General features: G+C 47.4%; 1 protein-coding gene across 9 annotated transcripts in view; it reads right to left on the bottom strand.

Moving 5' to 3' along the window:
* Window positions 1-16,360, bottom strand: part of Dys (Dystrophin) — a 462,180-nt gene that overhangs the window by 108,271 nt on the left and 337,549 nt on the right. For all 9 annotated transcript variants that reach the window (XM_075894910.1, XM_075894913.1, XM_075894908.1 and 6 more), the window contains one exon: window positions 13,042-13,262. In XM_075894910.1, coding sequence (XP_075751025.1) covers window positions 13,042-13,262 — 221 coding nt within the window. The remainder of the gene's footprint in view (window positions 1-13,041; window positions 13,263-16,360) is intronic.

The following is a 16,360-nucleotide window of genomic DNA, read 5'->3' as shown; positions in this document are numbered from 1 at the left end:
CGCTGTCGTGGAACCCTCATCCCTGACAGGGCGCCAACAAAGGACAGCGTTCGCTCCACAAAGCTGTCAGTGAATCCCGCTTTTGTACCGTATACCGACGACGGAACCGAGGATGTGAATGTCTGCGAAGAGAGGGCGGCTCTCGTTTTCCACAATCGGCACAGCTATACGATAGAGAGTGCAAGCGGTCCCCTGAGCTGACGCAAACGCACACGAGATTAACAAACAGGAAGTGAAACAAAAAAAAAATCAAATAACACAAGACGCAATTTGTAAATAGAACAGATAAGAATAAGCACTCTGCAGCCCCGTTTAGTTGTTAGTTCTTATGTACGCGGACTCCCGAAGCAAAGGAGAAAGCAACCCAGCAACGAGAACGTTGAACGACGGGAAGAACGACGGTAGAGAGGAGGTCAACCGACTAAGGAGCGCTGCTTCAAGAAGAAACTGAACGGGTCTCGAAACGTGGGGCCAGGTTTCAAAATTGAAAAACTAACGACTATACCCGGCTGAGAAGTTTGTTCATTCTAATCATTTTAACCAGCCAGGCAGAGTTCAATCCAGCATGTTAAGCTTTAAATACATTAGACTACACGCAACAGATGCCTTCAACGAGCGTCTTCGGGAGAGTCGTGACATGCCCGTCAAGTCTATATAGATATGCAAATTTCAGAAGCACGCGCATTTGCTGCTTACTAATACTAGTTAGCGTGTGAGTCTGTTGGTTATGGGGATTATTAATATGCGAATGAGCGAACACTTATAAATGTGGATGCGATACATACAACTAAACGTGGCGCGGTGCATACGGAAGTCAGCCTCGCGCGCGAACTCATGTCGCGAAACATTTTGACTCGACGACTGTGGTTATGGGGACAGTGAATGCTGGCGGGAAAAACCGCTTTTCCGGTACCGGCTTGTGGCTGAGGCTACATCAGAGCGAACATGCACTGGTTGACCACGTGCGCCTGTTTTTGTTTGTTTTTTTTTTGTTTTAAATGCGAATGCATTTATTAGTCGGGCTACGTCAGGCGTCCGTCGGGATCCGTCCACCGCCCTGTCCCCCAACACCTGCGGGCGCGCGCGTCCCTAGCGACCGGAACCCCTACCATCCCTACTCAAACGTTCCGGAGTCCAATAATTCCATATGTTTCCATAAAGAATGCATATGTTTCCCATATATTTTCCATATATTTCCGTAAGATTCTTACGGAAACATACGGAATTATTGGAATCGCACACGGAACGTTTCAGTAGGGACAAATTAGGTGCCTTTCTCCTCTTCTAACCATTAGCACCACCACCACCACCACCCTACCATGTCACGCTTCGGCGTCGGCAGCTGTGAGCAACACCTGCGGGCGCGCACCCTTATTCGCGCCCCTAGCTAGATGGGCGATGGCTCAAGGCGATGGCAGAAGTCAGTAGAGGCGAATGGCTGACCGCAACGGTACCCTTTCACAACGCACGAAATGCATTCGCATTTCTTCACAATTCCATTGCGGGAGACGGGGTTTTTTTTTTCGAGAAATATAGAAATGTTAACATTGCGCGTATGTGAACAAGCATGCAGGCTTTCTATTCGAAGACATTCGCTTCTTTAGCTATCCAAAATCGTACAAAAATAAAAAGCTAATACCTGCGCCTGCTTGTGCTTTTCTCTCGCTTCATGTTTCCCTTCGTTTTTTGCGCAGTTATACAAAATCTATAAAAGGGTAAGTGTGAGAAACGTTTCTACGCCGAGTGTTTTCTCAGCACTGTCGGCAAAGCTTCAGCATCAAGAATATGGGGGTAGAAAATTGCCACCACCAGTGACGACACGTCGGAACCCGCGCGTAACGCAGAAATTGGGAAGTGACACCCGACGAAGTACACTGTCACCCCCCTGGTTCTTCTTTATATTGTGATCAGTTTAACTCGTGGCCCTCCGCGAGTAAGGGGTGGCTCGAAGCGAGGCAAGATCGTCGGACGTTCCCTGCCCGAGGGTGATCATGTCAATGGAGCGACGAGGAGACGCCCATCTAATAAGCAGCCGCTGTCCGACTTGTCGCGTCGAGCGTTAGCGCCGCTAAACACCAAGCCTGCCACCCGTGCGACGCTTCCAGATTCGCCCGGTGCCACCCTTTCCTCCCTGTTTCCTGGCTGCCTATACAAGAGCCCAACAACAACAGCCTCCTTCGCCACCGTCTCAAACCCGGAAGGCGACGAAACAGCACAAAGAACAGCCGCGCCTGCCCCGTCGCGTTAACTGAAAGAAATTGCGATTCGAGCATCGAATGTCAGCCACGCTGTTGCTCAGACTCCCGGTGGCGTAGTCACCATTGTTGTTGCCTGCACCCCCCCCCCCCTCTCTCTCTCTGGCTATTTTCACGAAGGCACGCTTTCCTGCGGCAAAGACTTTGATACAGGGGTGGCAGTGATCAAACCTCTTTAAAGGAAAAATGGCTTCGGATGACCCTCTCTTTCAGAACCCTCTTGCTGCTTCCTGTAGCAACCAGAAAAGTGAAAAGAAAGGTAAGCTTTCCGGTAGAGTTCGCTCACCGCTGAGGCCACTCTCATCCTACCCGTCTCTCCCTGTCTATCCTTTAACAATACTTTATTATTATTATTATTATTATTATTATTATTATTATTATTATTATTATGCCGATAAACAAAGGAAGCGCTGGCGCCTAGATGCGGAGCCTGCTATGTAACACTTTGTTTCCTGAACAGGTGGTCAACTTTGTGGTTAAAGCATTGTACATTTAGGAAGCTGCTGAGAGACACAGTCAGCTCCCAGGCGGGAACGCAGCGCCAAGGCGGGACCTCGCTCGCTCGCTCGCTCACTCACTCACTCACTCACTCACTCACTCACTCACGAACAGTTTGCGTAGAAGAAGAAGCGGAACAGTTGCTTGCTGCTCAACAACATTAACGGACTCATATTAAACAAGGAAATAGGTACTACTAAGTGAATAGACTTATCCCAATGAACATGAAAATTGAAATGAGCTATGCGTTCAAAAAAGACATCATAATGTTCCTTATAAACAAAAATCGGCAAGCAACATCACCATGCTACTTGTTTCTGTCTGCAGCAAACTATTCATGAGGCAATAAACCCCGATAGCGAAATCATTCAATAATTACCTGGAAAAGTATTTCAAGCCCTCTCAGGTTTTTCCACCTTCACACATTTTCTTGGTCTTAATACCTTAACGATCAGTTCAACTATGCACATTTTAACTCGATTTACGGTCAGAACGAGGCATTCGTTACAAAACAAAGACGTTTTGTGTTTGCTCTCAGTACCGGTAAGAATGACTTGTTCAAGCTAACCCCAAATCACAACTCTCGTGAGAAGGAGGCACTCCGACTACAAATTACAATAGACGCTGCAACGCAAAGCGCCGAAATGCTTGCAGACGCCATGGAAAACATCGATCACGCCTCCAAAGATCTCTGCACGCGCTTTCTCCTTTTGTTCCGATATCGATGCGGTCACAAAAGCCGGAAGCAGCACCGAAGGCATCGCACACTGCATCAGAACATTACAGGCATTGAGTCACGTGATAGCAGTATCCGTGACGATTCATTCACGCACCATCGCTTGGAAGCCATTGAGCGAGAAATCGGAGAGAAAAATGTTGTACAAGGCGCCAAAAAAGGGTCGGCAATTGTCCACTATTCCGAAAGAAAACTCTGGCGGTGTCCCTCGAAAATTCCACGAATAAAGCTACACTGCTCGAGAGGTTCGTGCATGCCAACATGAGTGGCAGAACGCTGCGTGCTGCCGCTATAAAATTCGTAAGCGGTTTACGTGCACCTGCAATTTTTTTCCGCACTTTCAGCTCTTTCAAGCCGCGGCGCTCACATGAATGCGACAGAATGTGAGGGTATAGCGCATAACCTTTCCAAGTGCGTCAAAGTAATGCGACGCGACGCCGTTTCAATGCGATGCCGAGCGCCGCCTCCAAGGAGCATGGTCTCTCCTTGCGCGCGCACTTATCAGACTCGTGCTTCGAGAAAGCACGAAGGTCACTTCGGAAGGAGCACGCTGCTACACGCGAAGTGTTCGCGCTTTTCCCGTGTATAGCTGTGCGTTCGTTTCGGACACCTTTCTTTCTGTTTATACAGCGTGCTTCAAGTGTCGAGCTGCGACAGGCGCTCGTTCTGTCTATGCTCATTTCATGCGTAGTTTCTGCTTGAGGTGCGCGCTGCTGATTTCGAGCTGCTGCTGTTTGCCGTTCTTCGCGTGACTTTGCAATTTGTTGCTGTAGCATCCATTCCTTCGACCTTGTGGCGAAACAAAGCACAATAATCCCTGAACTACGTCTGTATAGACATGTTTCACTTCCAGGTTTTACCGATTCCTAGAAAGAGGGATCAGCCACAATGTTTTTTTTTTTTCTTCTTGTCTAAGTCGAAGGCGAAACCACAGCGCCGCCAACGGCAGCTGTAGCGCGGACCTTTCCACACTCCCACAAAGAACCCGTGTTACAGAGGACGAACCAGGACGCGAGGCTTTCGAACACCTGCCGCATTCGTACCGTCCAAAGCAGTGCGAACAATAGGTGGAGGGATTACTCGCATCGCAGGACCAGTTTACCGGGCATGATTTGCCGGCGTGAGTGCGGCTCAGCACGGCTCGGCTTTTCGGTCGTGCGGGAGGTGGGGGGATCCGCAAAAAGAAAGGCGATACGCGGGATCACGCACAAATTGGAAGCGCCCGGCAGCGAAAAGGGCAACGGGGGAAGAAGCGAGTATTTCCAACTCTCTGCCGACGCTGCGTCTCGATAGCTGGCGCACAGAAAGACCACACACGCTCACACAGACACAGAGGGCGACGAGTCTAAATCTAAAATATCTCCGGCGGTCAGCCCCGGCTAGAAATCGACCCAGCCGGCCCGAACAGCGAGTTCGAAGCGCGCGGAAGCGAACGAACACGCAACCAAGTGTTCTCCTTCGCGCGGACTCTTCCACCAGCGCAGCACCATCGACGTGCGGTGGTGGGTCGAGATCGGAAGAGGAGGAAAGTAAAGCTCGTAAAAACAAAGCGGCAGTATAGGAAGAGAGGGACGCGCGACGAGCGAGAAACGCCGCTAACGATGGTGGCAACCAGATCTGTCGATAGAACGCGCTCGATCTGGCGCGCGGCTCGTATTGCCCACGGGCGAGCAGGACGCAGCGCGGGTCGCCTCGAGCGGGGCGCAGTGCGATGAAAACACCGCTATGGAACGATGGAAAAGGGCGGGGGGGGGGGGGGTAGGTAGGTAGAGACAATCGGGTACGAGGACTGAGTCCGAAGAAGACGCGAAAAGTGCCAAGAAGAGGCCAAGCGTTCCACCAGGGGACGCTGGTGCCCGCAAACACGAGAACAAAAGAAAAATGCGAGAAAAAAAAAAAAAACATCGACCAAGTGGAGAACCAGAGGGGGCAGCTGTAACTCGCAATAAGTGAAGGCCATGGGCGACGAACGAGACAGAGACAAGTGACGAGAAAAAGACTAAAAGACAAATGACAGAGGAGAGACAGAACTAGACGAGCCATTATTTCACAAAGGGCCGGCCAGCGGCGCACGAAGGAGATAATGGAAAGTAGATTAGTGTGACAGCACACAACAAGGCGAGGCGAGGAAGACTAGCGAGACCAAAACGAGGCACCGCGGTTGCCACGGCAAAGGGCGCTCGGGAAAGGCACAGCCTTTGTTTGCTTATTTGTTTGTTGGTGAGATAGTGAGATATATTGCATGCGTAGGTGAGTGAAGAGGTGCGCAGCGGCTATAGTACCTTCACAATAAGGCTCTCGCGTACATTCGCTCTTTCGGAAGAGGAGTAGCATCATCTTTTTCCCTCTCATTAGGCCCAGCCGATGAAGCCAACCGGCAGGAGCGAAGCGATATCAACATCCGCAAACTAAACGCGTTCTCGCGTGACAGATCAAACACTACGAAAGAGGGTTCTGCCCAATGCAAACACACAACGCGCGTTAAGAAACGCTGCAGAACTTCACGCAACTACACGACGGAGCGAGCTCTGACTGTGGAGACGGCCGACTGGCTACAGAACAGCGATGAGAAGACAGCGGGCGGCGCAACAATCATCGCGCCCACTCAGCGCAACGATAGAGGCAGCCGGAGCGAGTGCACCTCAATTCGCGTAAAAAATGGCTGACAGCGCCTTTTTTTTTTTATTCTCGAAGCGTCACGGTGATCCTTTACGTCCGAAAAGGGCAGCCACGCACTGCTAGTTCGGACACTATAGAAGCGGCGTTGCCGTCCTCTTTTTATCTCCTTTTCAAAACCACTTCTCTTTTCGCTCTCCTTGCTATACTGTACATGCTCGCCGCCTCTTTTTTTTTCTATCTTTCTACGGCGGAAGCTGCTGTAGGATCCCAACAAGGTCTGTTTTTGGCGCCGAAGTTGTCCGCCGCCGGCACTGGTGTGCGCAACCACTACCACACAAAATGACAATAAAGAAAAGCCAGAATGGAACAGGGTTCGAACCTGGGCTCTCTGCGTGGCAGCCCAGGATTCTACATTAGTCACGCCGGTGCATGCTTGAAACTCCTTCGCACAAAAACAATATACAGGCGTTACGCCGAGAATAACCACGCGAACATATGTAATATAGCGTGGTAGAAGAGTGTAAAATATCAAAAGGGCTTCACGCTGTAAGAATTGCGCAACGAGTGGATCGTAGAATGCTTTTAAATCCATAACAAAAGGCTCAGCCATAAATTTTCATCGTCATCAGGTACAGTCAACAAGCAGCTCATAGCGCCTCGTGTTGCGCGTACCACGCTTCTCCGAGGAACGAATAATTACGTAGTGCCTGGTTTCCTACTTCCCAACAATTATGATTTATGGCGTATAGAGGGTGTCATGCAAGTGTACCCGCAGAAGTTGCTCCTAGAGTGTTTATAGAAAACGCTTTAAAAAGGCTCGCTGTTTTATCTGCCCCGTCTTATTGTCGTTCGAAGAAGCGCAGGTGGAGTTATCTCTCGTGGGTCAGCGCGCGTTCTCGCAAGCTTTTGCGAGCCGTTGCCTCAGCGAAGGTGCCACATCCCCCGACCCCCTTCTTCTACTTGCATTATGGCGGACGAAATTGCCAGCCCGAAAGAGAAGCTTTGCTGCACGTTAACAAGCTCAAGAAAGTCCAAGAAGATAGCGCTTCACCATGGTGTGTTTTCATAGTAAGGTGACCTCTCGTACTTGAATACGAATCAATTGTAGATATCAGCCATCGAACTGCACTGTGTTGGTTTCTGAATTACCTGAAAACAGAGCAACTGGTTCCCTCCTTCCCTGTGTAACTGTGACACTAGTAGGATGCTTAGTTAAATATACACTAAAATGTAACGATTATTCCGTCCTTGTGACATATGAACTTATTTTACCTCATTGAACCTGTGGTAGACTACTTGAGAATCACAGAAGAGCCTGTTTTTGGGCATCATTGGTGCTTGCTGAAAATCATAATGTGCCTTCTATTTGAGGAAGCTGTGGTGTTCGACTGTGTAATATTATGAACCATTCCTCTTTGTCATATTATTATTATTATTATTATTATTATTATTATTATTATTATTATTATTATTATTATTATTATTATTATTATTTTGTGTGTGTGTGTGTGTGTGTGCGTGCGCGCGTGCGTGCGTGCATGGCTTGACCTTCAGGAAATCTCAGTTCTGTAATGCTTCGCAATACAAATGACAACTTCAAAGGCACATCACGCTGTCCATTTAAAGAAGTCTTTAGACGTAAAATAAAAGAAAGCGCGAGGAACAAGGGTACCGATGCGGCATTGGTGCGAAAAGTGCACGCTATAAGAAGTGGCCAGTGGAATAAATCGGGCTTCGTAAATTGCCACTTGCGTGACGCGGGTTCAAAAGCCGCACAGCGAAACAACAGAAAGTCAAAACTCATTCTGCGCACCCGCTCGCCCGAGCAAGCACAAAACGTTCGCAAGCAAGACTAATCAAAGGAAGCGAGCTGTCAGTGAAAGAAGCGGCCACAATAGCACGCATTTCGGATGCCGAGAGACGAAAGCAGTTAGACGAAAGAGCGCAGAAAAAGAAAAACGACAGGAAGAAAAAAATAGCAGCAGGCAACATCGAGGCGAACCAAGAAACGACGACCACATCTGAGACATTTGATGCGCCACGGCATCTGCGACCGACAACGTGCGTTAGATTCTGTCTGCGCGCAGCGGCGTTTTCGTGTTTTCAAGAGATGCAAGCCCGCCACTATCAAACAGCAACGAAACGACAACAGCCTGAAAAATAAATATACATAAGGATTGCCTCTCACTGATCTGAGAAAAATAAATGGAGAAGGGGGGTATAAAATCGGCACATGGAGCTCAAAGTAAAAACACGAGCTAAGAGCTATAAGAGTAAATTTTTTCCCCCAGTGCGGTATTTCTTTTTTTTTTTCGAAAATCTTGGAAGCTGTCTTTCTCGTCTTTCAAGAGCTCTCTTTTGCCTTTCGTTAATACTATAGTTCTTGTTTTTTTATCGCCTCGCCACCCGTCGCGCCTCGTCGCCTCTGAGCACATCTCATTCCGCGCTCTCCTTTATCTGCGCGATCTAGGCGTCCGCCGGGACGGTGTCCACCTTCTGACTGCTCTCTTCTTCTCGGCCTTTCATTCGTCGTCGTCGCCGTCGCTTTCTCGCTCTATACGCTCCCTCATTTCTCGCTTGCCTTTCGCAGCCGCTCCCTTTTGGTAAACGAGTTTTCCGGAATCTCCAGGCACTGTGGCTCCGCAGTATTTGCTTTACAAACGAGCCGCTGCAGTCGTCGAGAGAGCCGAGAAATTCGTTGTGTGCGCCCCGGCACAGACACTGGCCGTGCAGGACGGAAAAGACGGGCCGCCCAGACAGAAAGAAATTTTCTGCCAGCCTCAAAAAGCATCGCGTCTGCATTTCAGCGAGATCTGCCTGCGTGTCGAAAAGCAGCGACGACGAATGAAATTCTCGAAAAGCGCTCTTCATGGGCTCATTTGGGAATACTATTAGATTTTTATTATTGTGCTGAAGTTCAAGTTTTTTCCTTGGTGGTAACGACTATAACTGGCATAACAATAACCAGAGCAAACTAGTACGCTCAGTTGCGTGAGTCGTGGAAGTTGCCAAAAAGCAGTCGTAGGAGCCTAGCGGCAGAGGTGGGGCCCTCCTTAGGCTGAGGACGCGGGTTCGACGGACGCTTAATTGCACAGTCCGAAGATCAATGACGGTGAATTAAAACACACGCACACACACACGCACACACTAAAGAAAGAGAGAGAGACGCGCACGCGGTGATTCAATGACAGGTAAAAGAACCCAAGATGGTTAACATCACCTAAACAACATGCAATAAGAAAAAACAACAAAACTTTAACGTGTATAAAGTCAATATGTAGTCCGCCACTTCGGCGCTACTAGCAATTTAACATTGCTGTTTTTACACATAAAATCAGAATATGTTTTCTGATCCTGCAGTCGGTGATCTAACTGGTCATAATGAAAGCTCCTTTCGGTGATTTTTTAAAGAAAATCTGCGTTTGATAAAACTTGTCTAAAAAAAATATTGCGCGGACGACACAATGTTTACAAAACCACGAAGCAACCACTCCGTGCAAACAGTGTTCGCAGCATGACGAGCTTCAAATCAAGCAAATTAGCTTAACGTGCATAGCGCGCGAATAATCGGCAATCAAGGGGAATTTCCGCTCGGCGGAGCTTCGCACTGGACATTTCGTGCTTTGGCGATACAAGGCACTATTTTCCCCCCTCTAAATCCGTTCAACACCAATATCACCTCACCATTTATCATATTAAGGTTCGAGGAAACACACTTCATGATACTTTTTCGATTCCGGAAATCGCAAACTGCAGAAGTAACAGCCTGTCACAAGCGCGCGACAACAGCCTCAGGCCCGCTCGACTGCAGTACATCGGCCGATATGGAGCACCAGGAGCCACTGCGTAGTTTTCGAGGAGACACTTGTTCGCGGTCCCATTACCATTGGCGTATGTATATATAACAAGGACACGAGAATCAGAATCACACACGAGTTATCCATTCGTTATCGGAGGAGGCCACCGATTCACGCTGCACTGCATTCGCACAAAAGCGCCTCTCACAGCAAGACGAGACCGGAAACGCAATGGCACAGTGCGACGAAACAGTATAGACGACGCGCGCGACAGTTTAACGCGACACGGCTCACTGAATGAATGTTTTATGCGCGGGGAGCGGGAACGCGGCTGTGCGGTCTACCGGCGGCGAGCCCAGCAATTGTCAGCGGTTACGGATGGCGGCGGACAAAAGGACGGAGCTTTTGAAGAGGAAAGTGCCGAGCTATGAGGCGGGCGAAGATAAAGGGCAATTAGTGGAGCGTACGCGGCAGGGAGACGGCGTAAATGCGAATACAATGCCGCCGAGGATCGCAATCACGCGCAGGGCGGAATTAGGGACGGCGAAGAGATCGTCCTGCCAGTAAAACTTGCAGTAATTGCTGTTTAACCACAGCAGTGCACAGTTAAACCGACGGTGGCCTCGGTGGTTACACAGTGGTCGAATGCTGACCCGAAGGTAGCGGGATCGAATCCCGGTAGCGGCGGTCGGATTTTCGACGGAGGCGAAAATGATACACGCCCGCGAACTTAGATTTAGGTGGGCGTTAAAGAACCCCGGGTTGTCCGAATTTCCTCCACTACTCAAACAAGGGTTGTTGAACCACACAAACTATTTTATCAGCTGGGCCGAGGATGAATGTTGTTTGTTGCAAACAGATATAGCGAACGCCAACACGGGTCAACAAGCTAGGGCGTGCGCCTAAAATGCGGGAAATACTGAGTTCAATAGCAACGCCGGGCACCCAGTGGAATCCGTAACGGGCGAAAGAAATCGCCCGGCCTGACACTCGGTGAAGCAGGTAATGCGCTCAAGAAAGTGCAATGCCCCTATAATCTCTGTTATATATTTCCCATCATCAGCAGCCACCACATTTGCTCCTAAAATCATTGTGAAACACGAAACACACACCAGAAAAAAAAAAGAACGTTGTGGACCAAATACATATATCTCTAGGCTGGCCTGATACACATAATATCAGGTATGTGCGTGAGTGTTCCGCCAGTCACGCTGACGAATAAATAAACTGTGCTATTTGGCAAGGCGACGGCATGTCAGAAGCTTTTCAGTCCGTTGCACCTGAGCTAAGCTTATGCTTGTCCACAACGAAGGATCAGTGGTTATAGAGCTCGGCTTTTGACATGACGGATTAGCGACGGCGGTGGCATTTCGAAATGGTCGACGCCCGTCTACTTTGCGGTGTCAGTGGACATTAAAGAACACCAGATGGTCGGAATTTCCGGAGCCCTCCACTACTCATACTCAAATCGCAGTTTTGGGTCATTAAACAAAGGATATCATCATCACGTAGTTTGTGACGACGCATACGCACCCTTTCTGCTTTCTCGGAATATCTTCAGCGAACTTCACCTGCAAGAAAGCGCCTGTCCAGTTCAGAACATTTCTCTCTGCTCCGGGTGTTGTGCCACTCGGAGATTTAACATCAATTTAACATTGGTGCACCAGCTGGCCCATCACTCGACGCTTCACGCTTCATTGGTCAGAGTACCACCTCATATCACGAAAAAACTTCTGGAGCAGACGGGAAGCACCTTTTTCAAATATCCAATGCCATCGAGGGGGCCATCTTGCACTTGAGTGTGAAGCCATCTTGCGTGAAGTCACAGTTATGCTTCGAGTTCGGAAAGGTCTAATAAGTGATCAATCACTGCGAAACAAAGCGAAAAATGACGACGAAGAAAAAACAGGGCGGACAAAGCGCTGCTAACATAAATGCGTTCATTTACGCGAACACGAGTTTACATGCTTTTGACAGGAGAGGAGGGGAAAATTATGTCGAAAACACGCACGCATCTCACCTTATCAAGAACATAAGATTAACGGTGCAGATAGTTAACCTTCTTATCGGTTAACGCTATTAACGGTGAACTGACACATCGCAATCATGAAGCGTTGTTTCGCGCTCTTTCGCAGTCTTGAAGCGATACCATAACAAGCTGTTACGGTGTTCAACTGCTGAACCGCAAGTTTCGGGATCGAATACCGGCCGCATCGCCACACTTTCGATGGAGGCGAAAATGCTTGTGACGCGCGTGATTAGATCGGGGCGCACGTCAAAGAACTTCGGGTGGTTCATAGTTTCGGAGCCCTCCACTACGGCGTCTCTCATAAACATATCTTGACATTGAGACGTTAAGTGCAACAATAATTATTATTATTATGAGAGCATTAGTTACACTGGCCAAGCAAAAGCGGTTTCGCGTAAACGTACAAGACCTCTGCTACGCATGCGCGAGTAGCAGTGACGGCACAGGGCGCAAAGCTGGAGGCCTGGAAACATCTGGAATGAGACGCGCTTGACTGTCGTGAGCTCACTCGCTAGTCCATCCGTCCGTCCTTCCAACCATCCATTCACAGCTCATGCTACGTATATCACCGCGTAGCCGAGCTAAGCCACCGATTATTATTATTATTATTATTATTATTATTATTATTATTATTATTATTATTATTATTATTATCTTGAATATAACGTTAGGTTTGCGTAGGGAACCAAATCCTGCACCTATCAAGAACGGCAATGTTACTTCACTGCAAGCTTACTTACTGTGCGGAGAAGCAGATCACAAGCGTTTAAGTGTGAAAAGCTTTGTCATATAACCAGGACTCTGATATAACCAAGATGGTGTAAAAAAGAAGAAGGGACTATAATTATTTACGCTTGTGGATTGTGCTTAAATTAACAAACTACTCCTAATTAACACTGCACAGCTAGTGCGCTCATGGTCATCGTATGAGTCGGTGTAATGAAAATTTGCGAGCTTGAGTCAACGTACCCATATATATATATATATATATATATATATATATATATATATATATATATATATATATATATATATATATCGCACTCTTTGGGACCGAGTGCAGGCGCAGACGGCTCTTCAGCAATCTCGTCGTCGCAGGTCACTCACCCTCTGCTCGCGTATCTGTGCCTCGAGGGCTTCGAGCGAGTGCGGCGGCCCGGCTGCGGCCTGTCGGTCGAGGCGCGCCTCCATGCGACTGAGCCACGCCTCGAGCTCGCGGCGTCGGTCGTCCAGGCTGCGGCCGGCGTCCGAGGCGATTCCCTCGAGCTGGCGGCGACGCTGCAGCGCCACCGATTCGTTCCGGTCCCACTCCTCGCGAAGGTTGGCCACTGCGCGGTAGAGAAGGGCGACACAAAACTTTTACTTAAGCTGCAAGCATAGCAACAGTCAAAGCAGAGTACAGAGAGAGAGAGAGAAATTCTTTACTGAAATGCTGGAGATTTCAGCCCGGCTATTTGCCTCACATCATGCTCCGAACAGTGAGAGTTGATTACGATGCACGTATGGTTAATTAATTAATTAATAGGGTGGTACCTTTACATAAGTCCGGAACAACCCACGATCCAGGTAACTTTCGTCCCATCTCTCTCACATCAGTACCATGTAAAATTTTAGAACATGTCATTTACTCTCACCTTATCACGTTTCTTCAAGACAATGATTTCTTGACACCCGCTCAGCATGGCTTCCGAAAACAGTATTCGTGTGAAACACAGCTTCTACTTTTTACTAATGACTTACACATATCCCTTGACTCTGGAACAATAACTGACTGCATCTTTCTAGATTTCAGCAAAGCCTTTGATAAAGTAACACACTCCCTACTACTACATAAACTAAGCCTATTAAACATTGACTCATATGTGCTCGCTTGGATCCGTAGCTTTCTTACTAACCGCTCCCAATACGTATCGGCTAATAATTTCGACTCGTCTACTACACCAGTTCGCTCCGGAGTGCCACAGGGGTCTGTCCTTGGGCCATTGCTGTTCCTAATTTACATTAACGACTTGCCTAACAATATTTCTTCAACAATGCGCCTATTCGCGGATGATTGTGTAATTTATCGCCAAATATCTAATAATAATGACATCACTACCCTCCAAACAGATTTGACTAACGTGCTTAACTGGTGTAAATTATGGCAAATGGAATTAAATGTTTCGAAGTGCAAGTCTATGCGCATATCACGTAATACTACCGCATGTCCAAATTATTTCCTTAACAGCACCGTACTCGATCCCGTCCCCTCTTATAAATACCTTGGTGTCCATATTACTAACAACTTATCTTGGAAACATCATATCAACTCTGTCACATGTAAGGCAAACCGGGTTCTAGGATTCATGCGAAGAAACTTTTACATGGCCCCTGTTGATTTAAAAAAGCTTCTTTACATTACGTACGTTCGTCCGCATTTGGAATACGCGTCATCGATATGGGACCCTGGTAATATCACTTTAGTTAATGAACTTGAGAGCATTCAGAATCGCGCTGTTAGATTTATATTATCAGATTATCGCCGTACCGCTAGCGTAACAAACATGAAATCAATTATTAACATTCCTTTACTCGCTACACGCCGTGAGATATCCCGTCTCGTACTCTTCCACAAAATTTACAACAACTCCCTTCTGCGTTCACATTTAATAACCCCACCGTCATACATTTCAACTCGTACTGACCATGCGCAGAAAGTTGCTGTTCCTCGCTTCAAGACATCAACATATTCCCACTCATTCCTGCCTAAAACTTGCAAGGATTGGAACCACCTCCCACAATCAGTTGCATCCATCACCTCGCCTTGCAGTTTTAAAACATCGCTCGATAACATACTTGGTGTTGGAAATGTAAACGTTTGATTTTGTTGTTAGTTTTCTTGTATAATCTACTGGCTGTATAACATAGTTGCAGTTGATAATAGTTGCTTTCCAGTGTTTAATAATGTTCTAGTGTCTTGTCTATGTATTCTTTTCTTTAACATTGTTCGTCAGTGCCCGCTCCCCTCTGCAATGCTGTAAAGCCCTGAGGGTACAATAAATAAATAAATAAATAAATAAATAAATAAATAAATAAATAAATAAATAAGTATACCAATAAACACATGAAAGCACAAACAGCCACATGAACACACATGGATGGCATAATTTTCAAAGTTTCGTGGCCCACAAGAACGTGAAAAGCGCATTCGTAGAATGTAGCGCACAGCTGGTGAACTGCATTGAGCCAGCCGAGTATTGTGTCTGCGATAGCGCACTTGATAATCAGACAGCCGTTAGTGCACCGAGTGAAGCGATAGCTTAATGCACTATCGCTTGACTCGGGATATAACAGATAACCCACAAACTTCGGGCAATAAACGCAATCTTCTCTTTGGACCCCTGGGCTATTCAGTCCCTTGGCTATATATAAAATCGAAAATATGCCACATTTCTAAGCCCACGTCCCATTGAAGCTGCAATACGCCTTCAGACGCTCTCTTTCATGTCTATCGCCCGTAGTCACACATAATATTTTGCATATTATATAACTGTTCGGGTTTAACATCCCAAAACCAGGGTGTGATTATGATAGACGCCGTAGTGGAAGCTTCCGGACATTTCGACTACCTGTGGTTCTTCAACAAGTACCTAAATTAAAGCAAACGAGCTTCAATCATATTTGCCTCCATCGAAAATACGACCGCCACGGCCCGAATAGAACATGTTGCTGATCTGCTGGGACGTTACATAGGATGCATATTTGCGAGTCAGACTAGTTTGATTTTGCTTTTGGAGCACAAGTGACGTTGAGTCTAAAGCGGTGCAGAAATGTTTGATCTTGTATATCGGGGTGTCGCTGCGCGTAGAAGTCACAGTAAAAATCGATTCAACGTGGGATACTGCAAGCGCTCGACCCTACACATCCGAGCACCGGCGTAGAAAGTTATCAAGCACGTAACGACAGATATAAAGCGAAGGAACCGGAATAAATCACTCTACGCTAAGAAAACGATGACTATACAATGCCCTAGTAGGACACAAGGTCATCACACGCAACCAGTACAAGTCGCAATCATTGTGCCCGGCAAAAAACATCACGAAAAAAAAAGGCCAGTGACCAAATGATCGCCGCCAGGCAGCGATGAAAACAACAATTAGTCGCTGGTTAAGCGACCCTGACCATGCCTACACCAACACCGCTCACTGTTACAGAATGGAGGACACGTGTTTTCGTGTTAAATAAGCACATAATGTTTCAGAAACAGGCTCATTACAATCCACTGGCTACTTGTCCAGCAAAAAGTTGAACATGGAGATCAAATGAAATCGTATGCGCCGACAATAACGCAACATGGAAGCTAATGAAATCGGAGACTGTATGATATACGTTTAAATAGACTGTCAGGCTTGCAAAAAAAAAGGGGGGGGGGGAGAAGTTAACAAAG

Source organism: Rhipicephalus microplus, chromosome 5, assembly GCF_043290135.1.
Source record: "Rhipicephalus microplus isolate Deutch F79 chromosome 5, USDA_Rmic, whole genome shotgun sequence".
Classification (NCBI taxonomy): Eukaryota; Metazoa; Arthropoda; class Arachnida; order Ixodida; family Ixodidae; genus Rhipicephalus; species Rhipicephalus microplus.
This window is presented reverse-complemented; position numbering and strand designations above follow the sequence as displayed.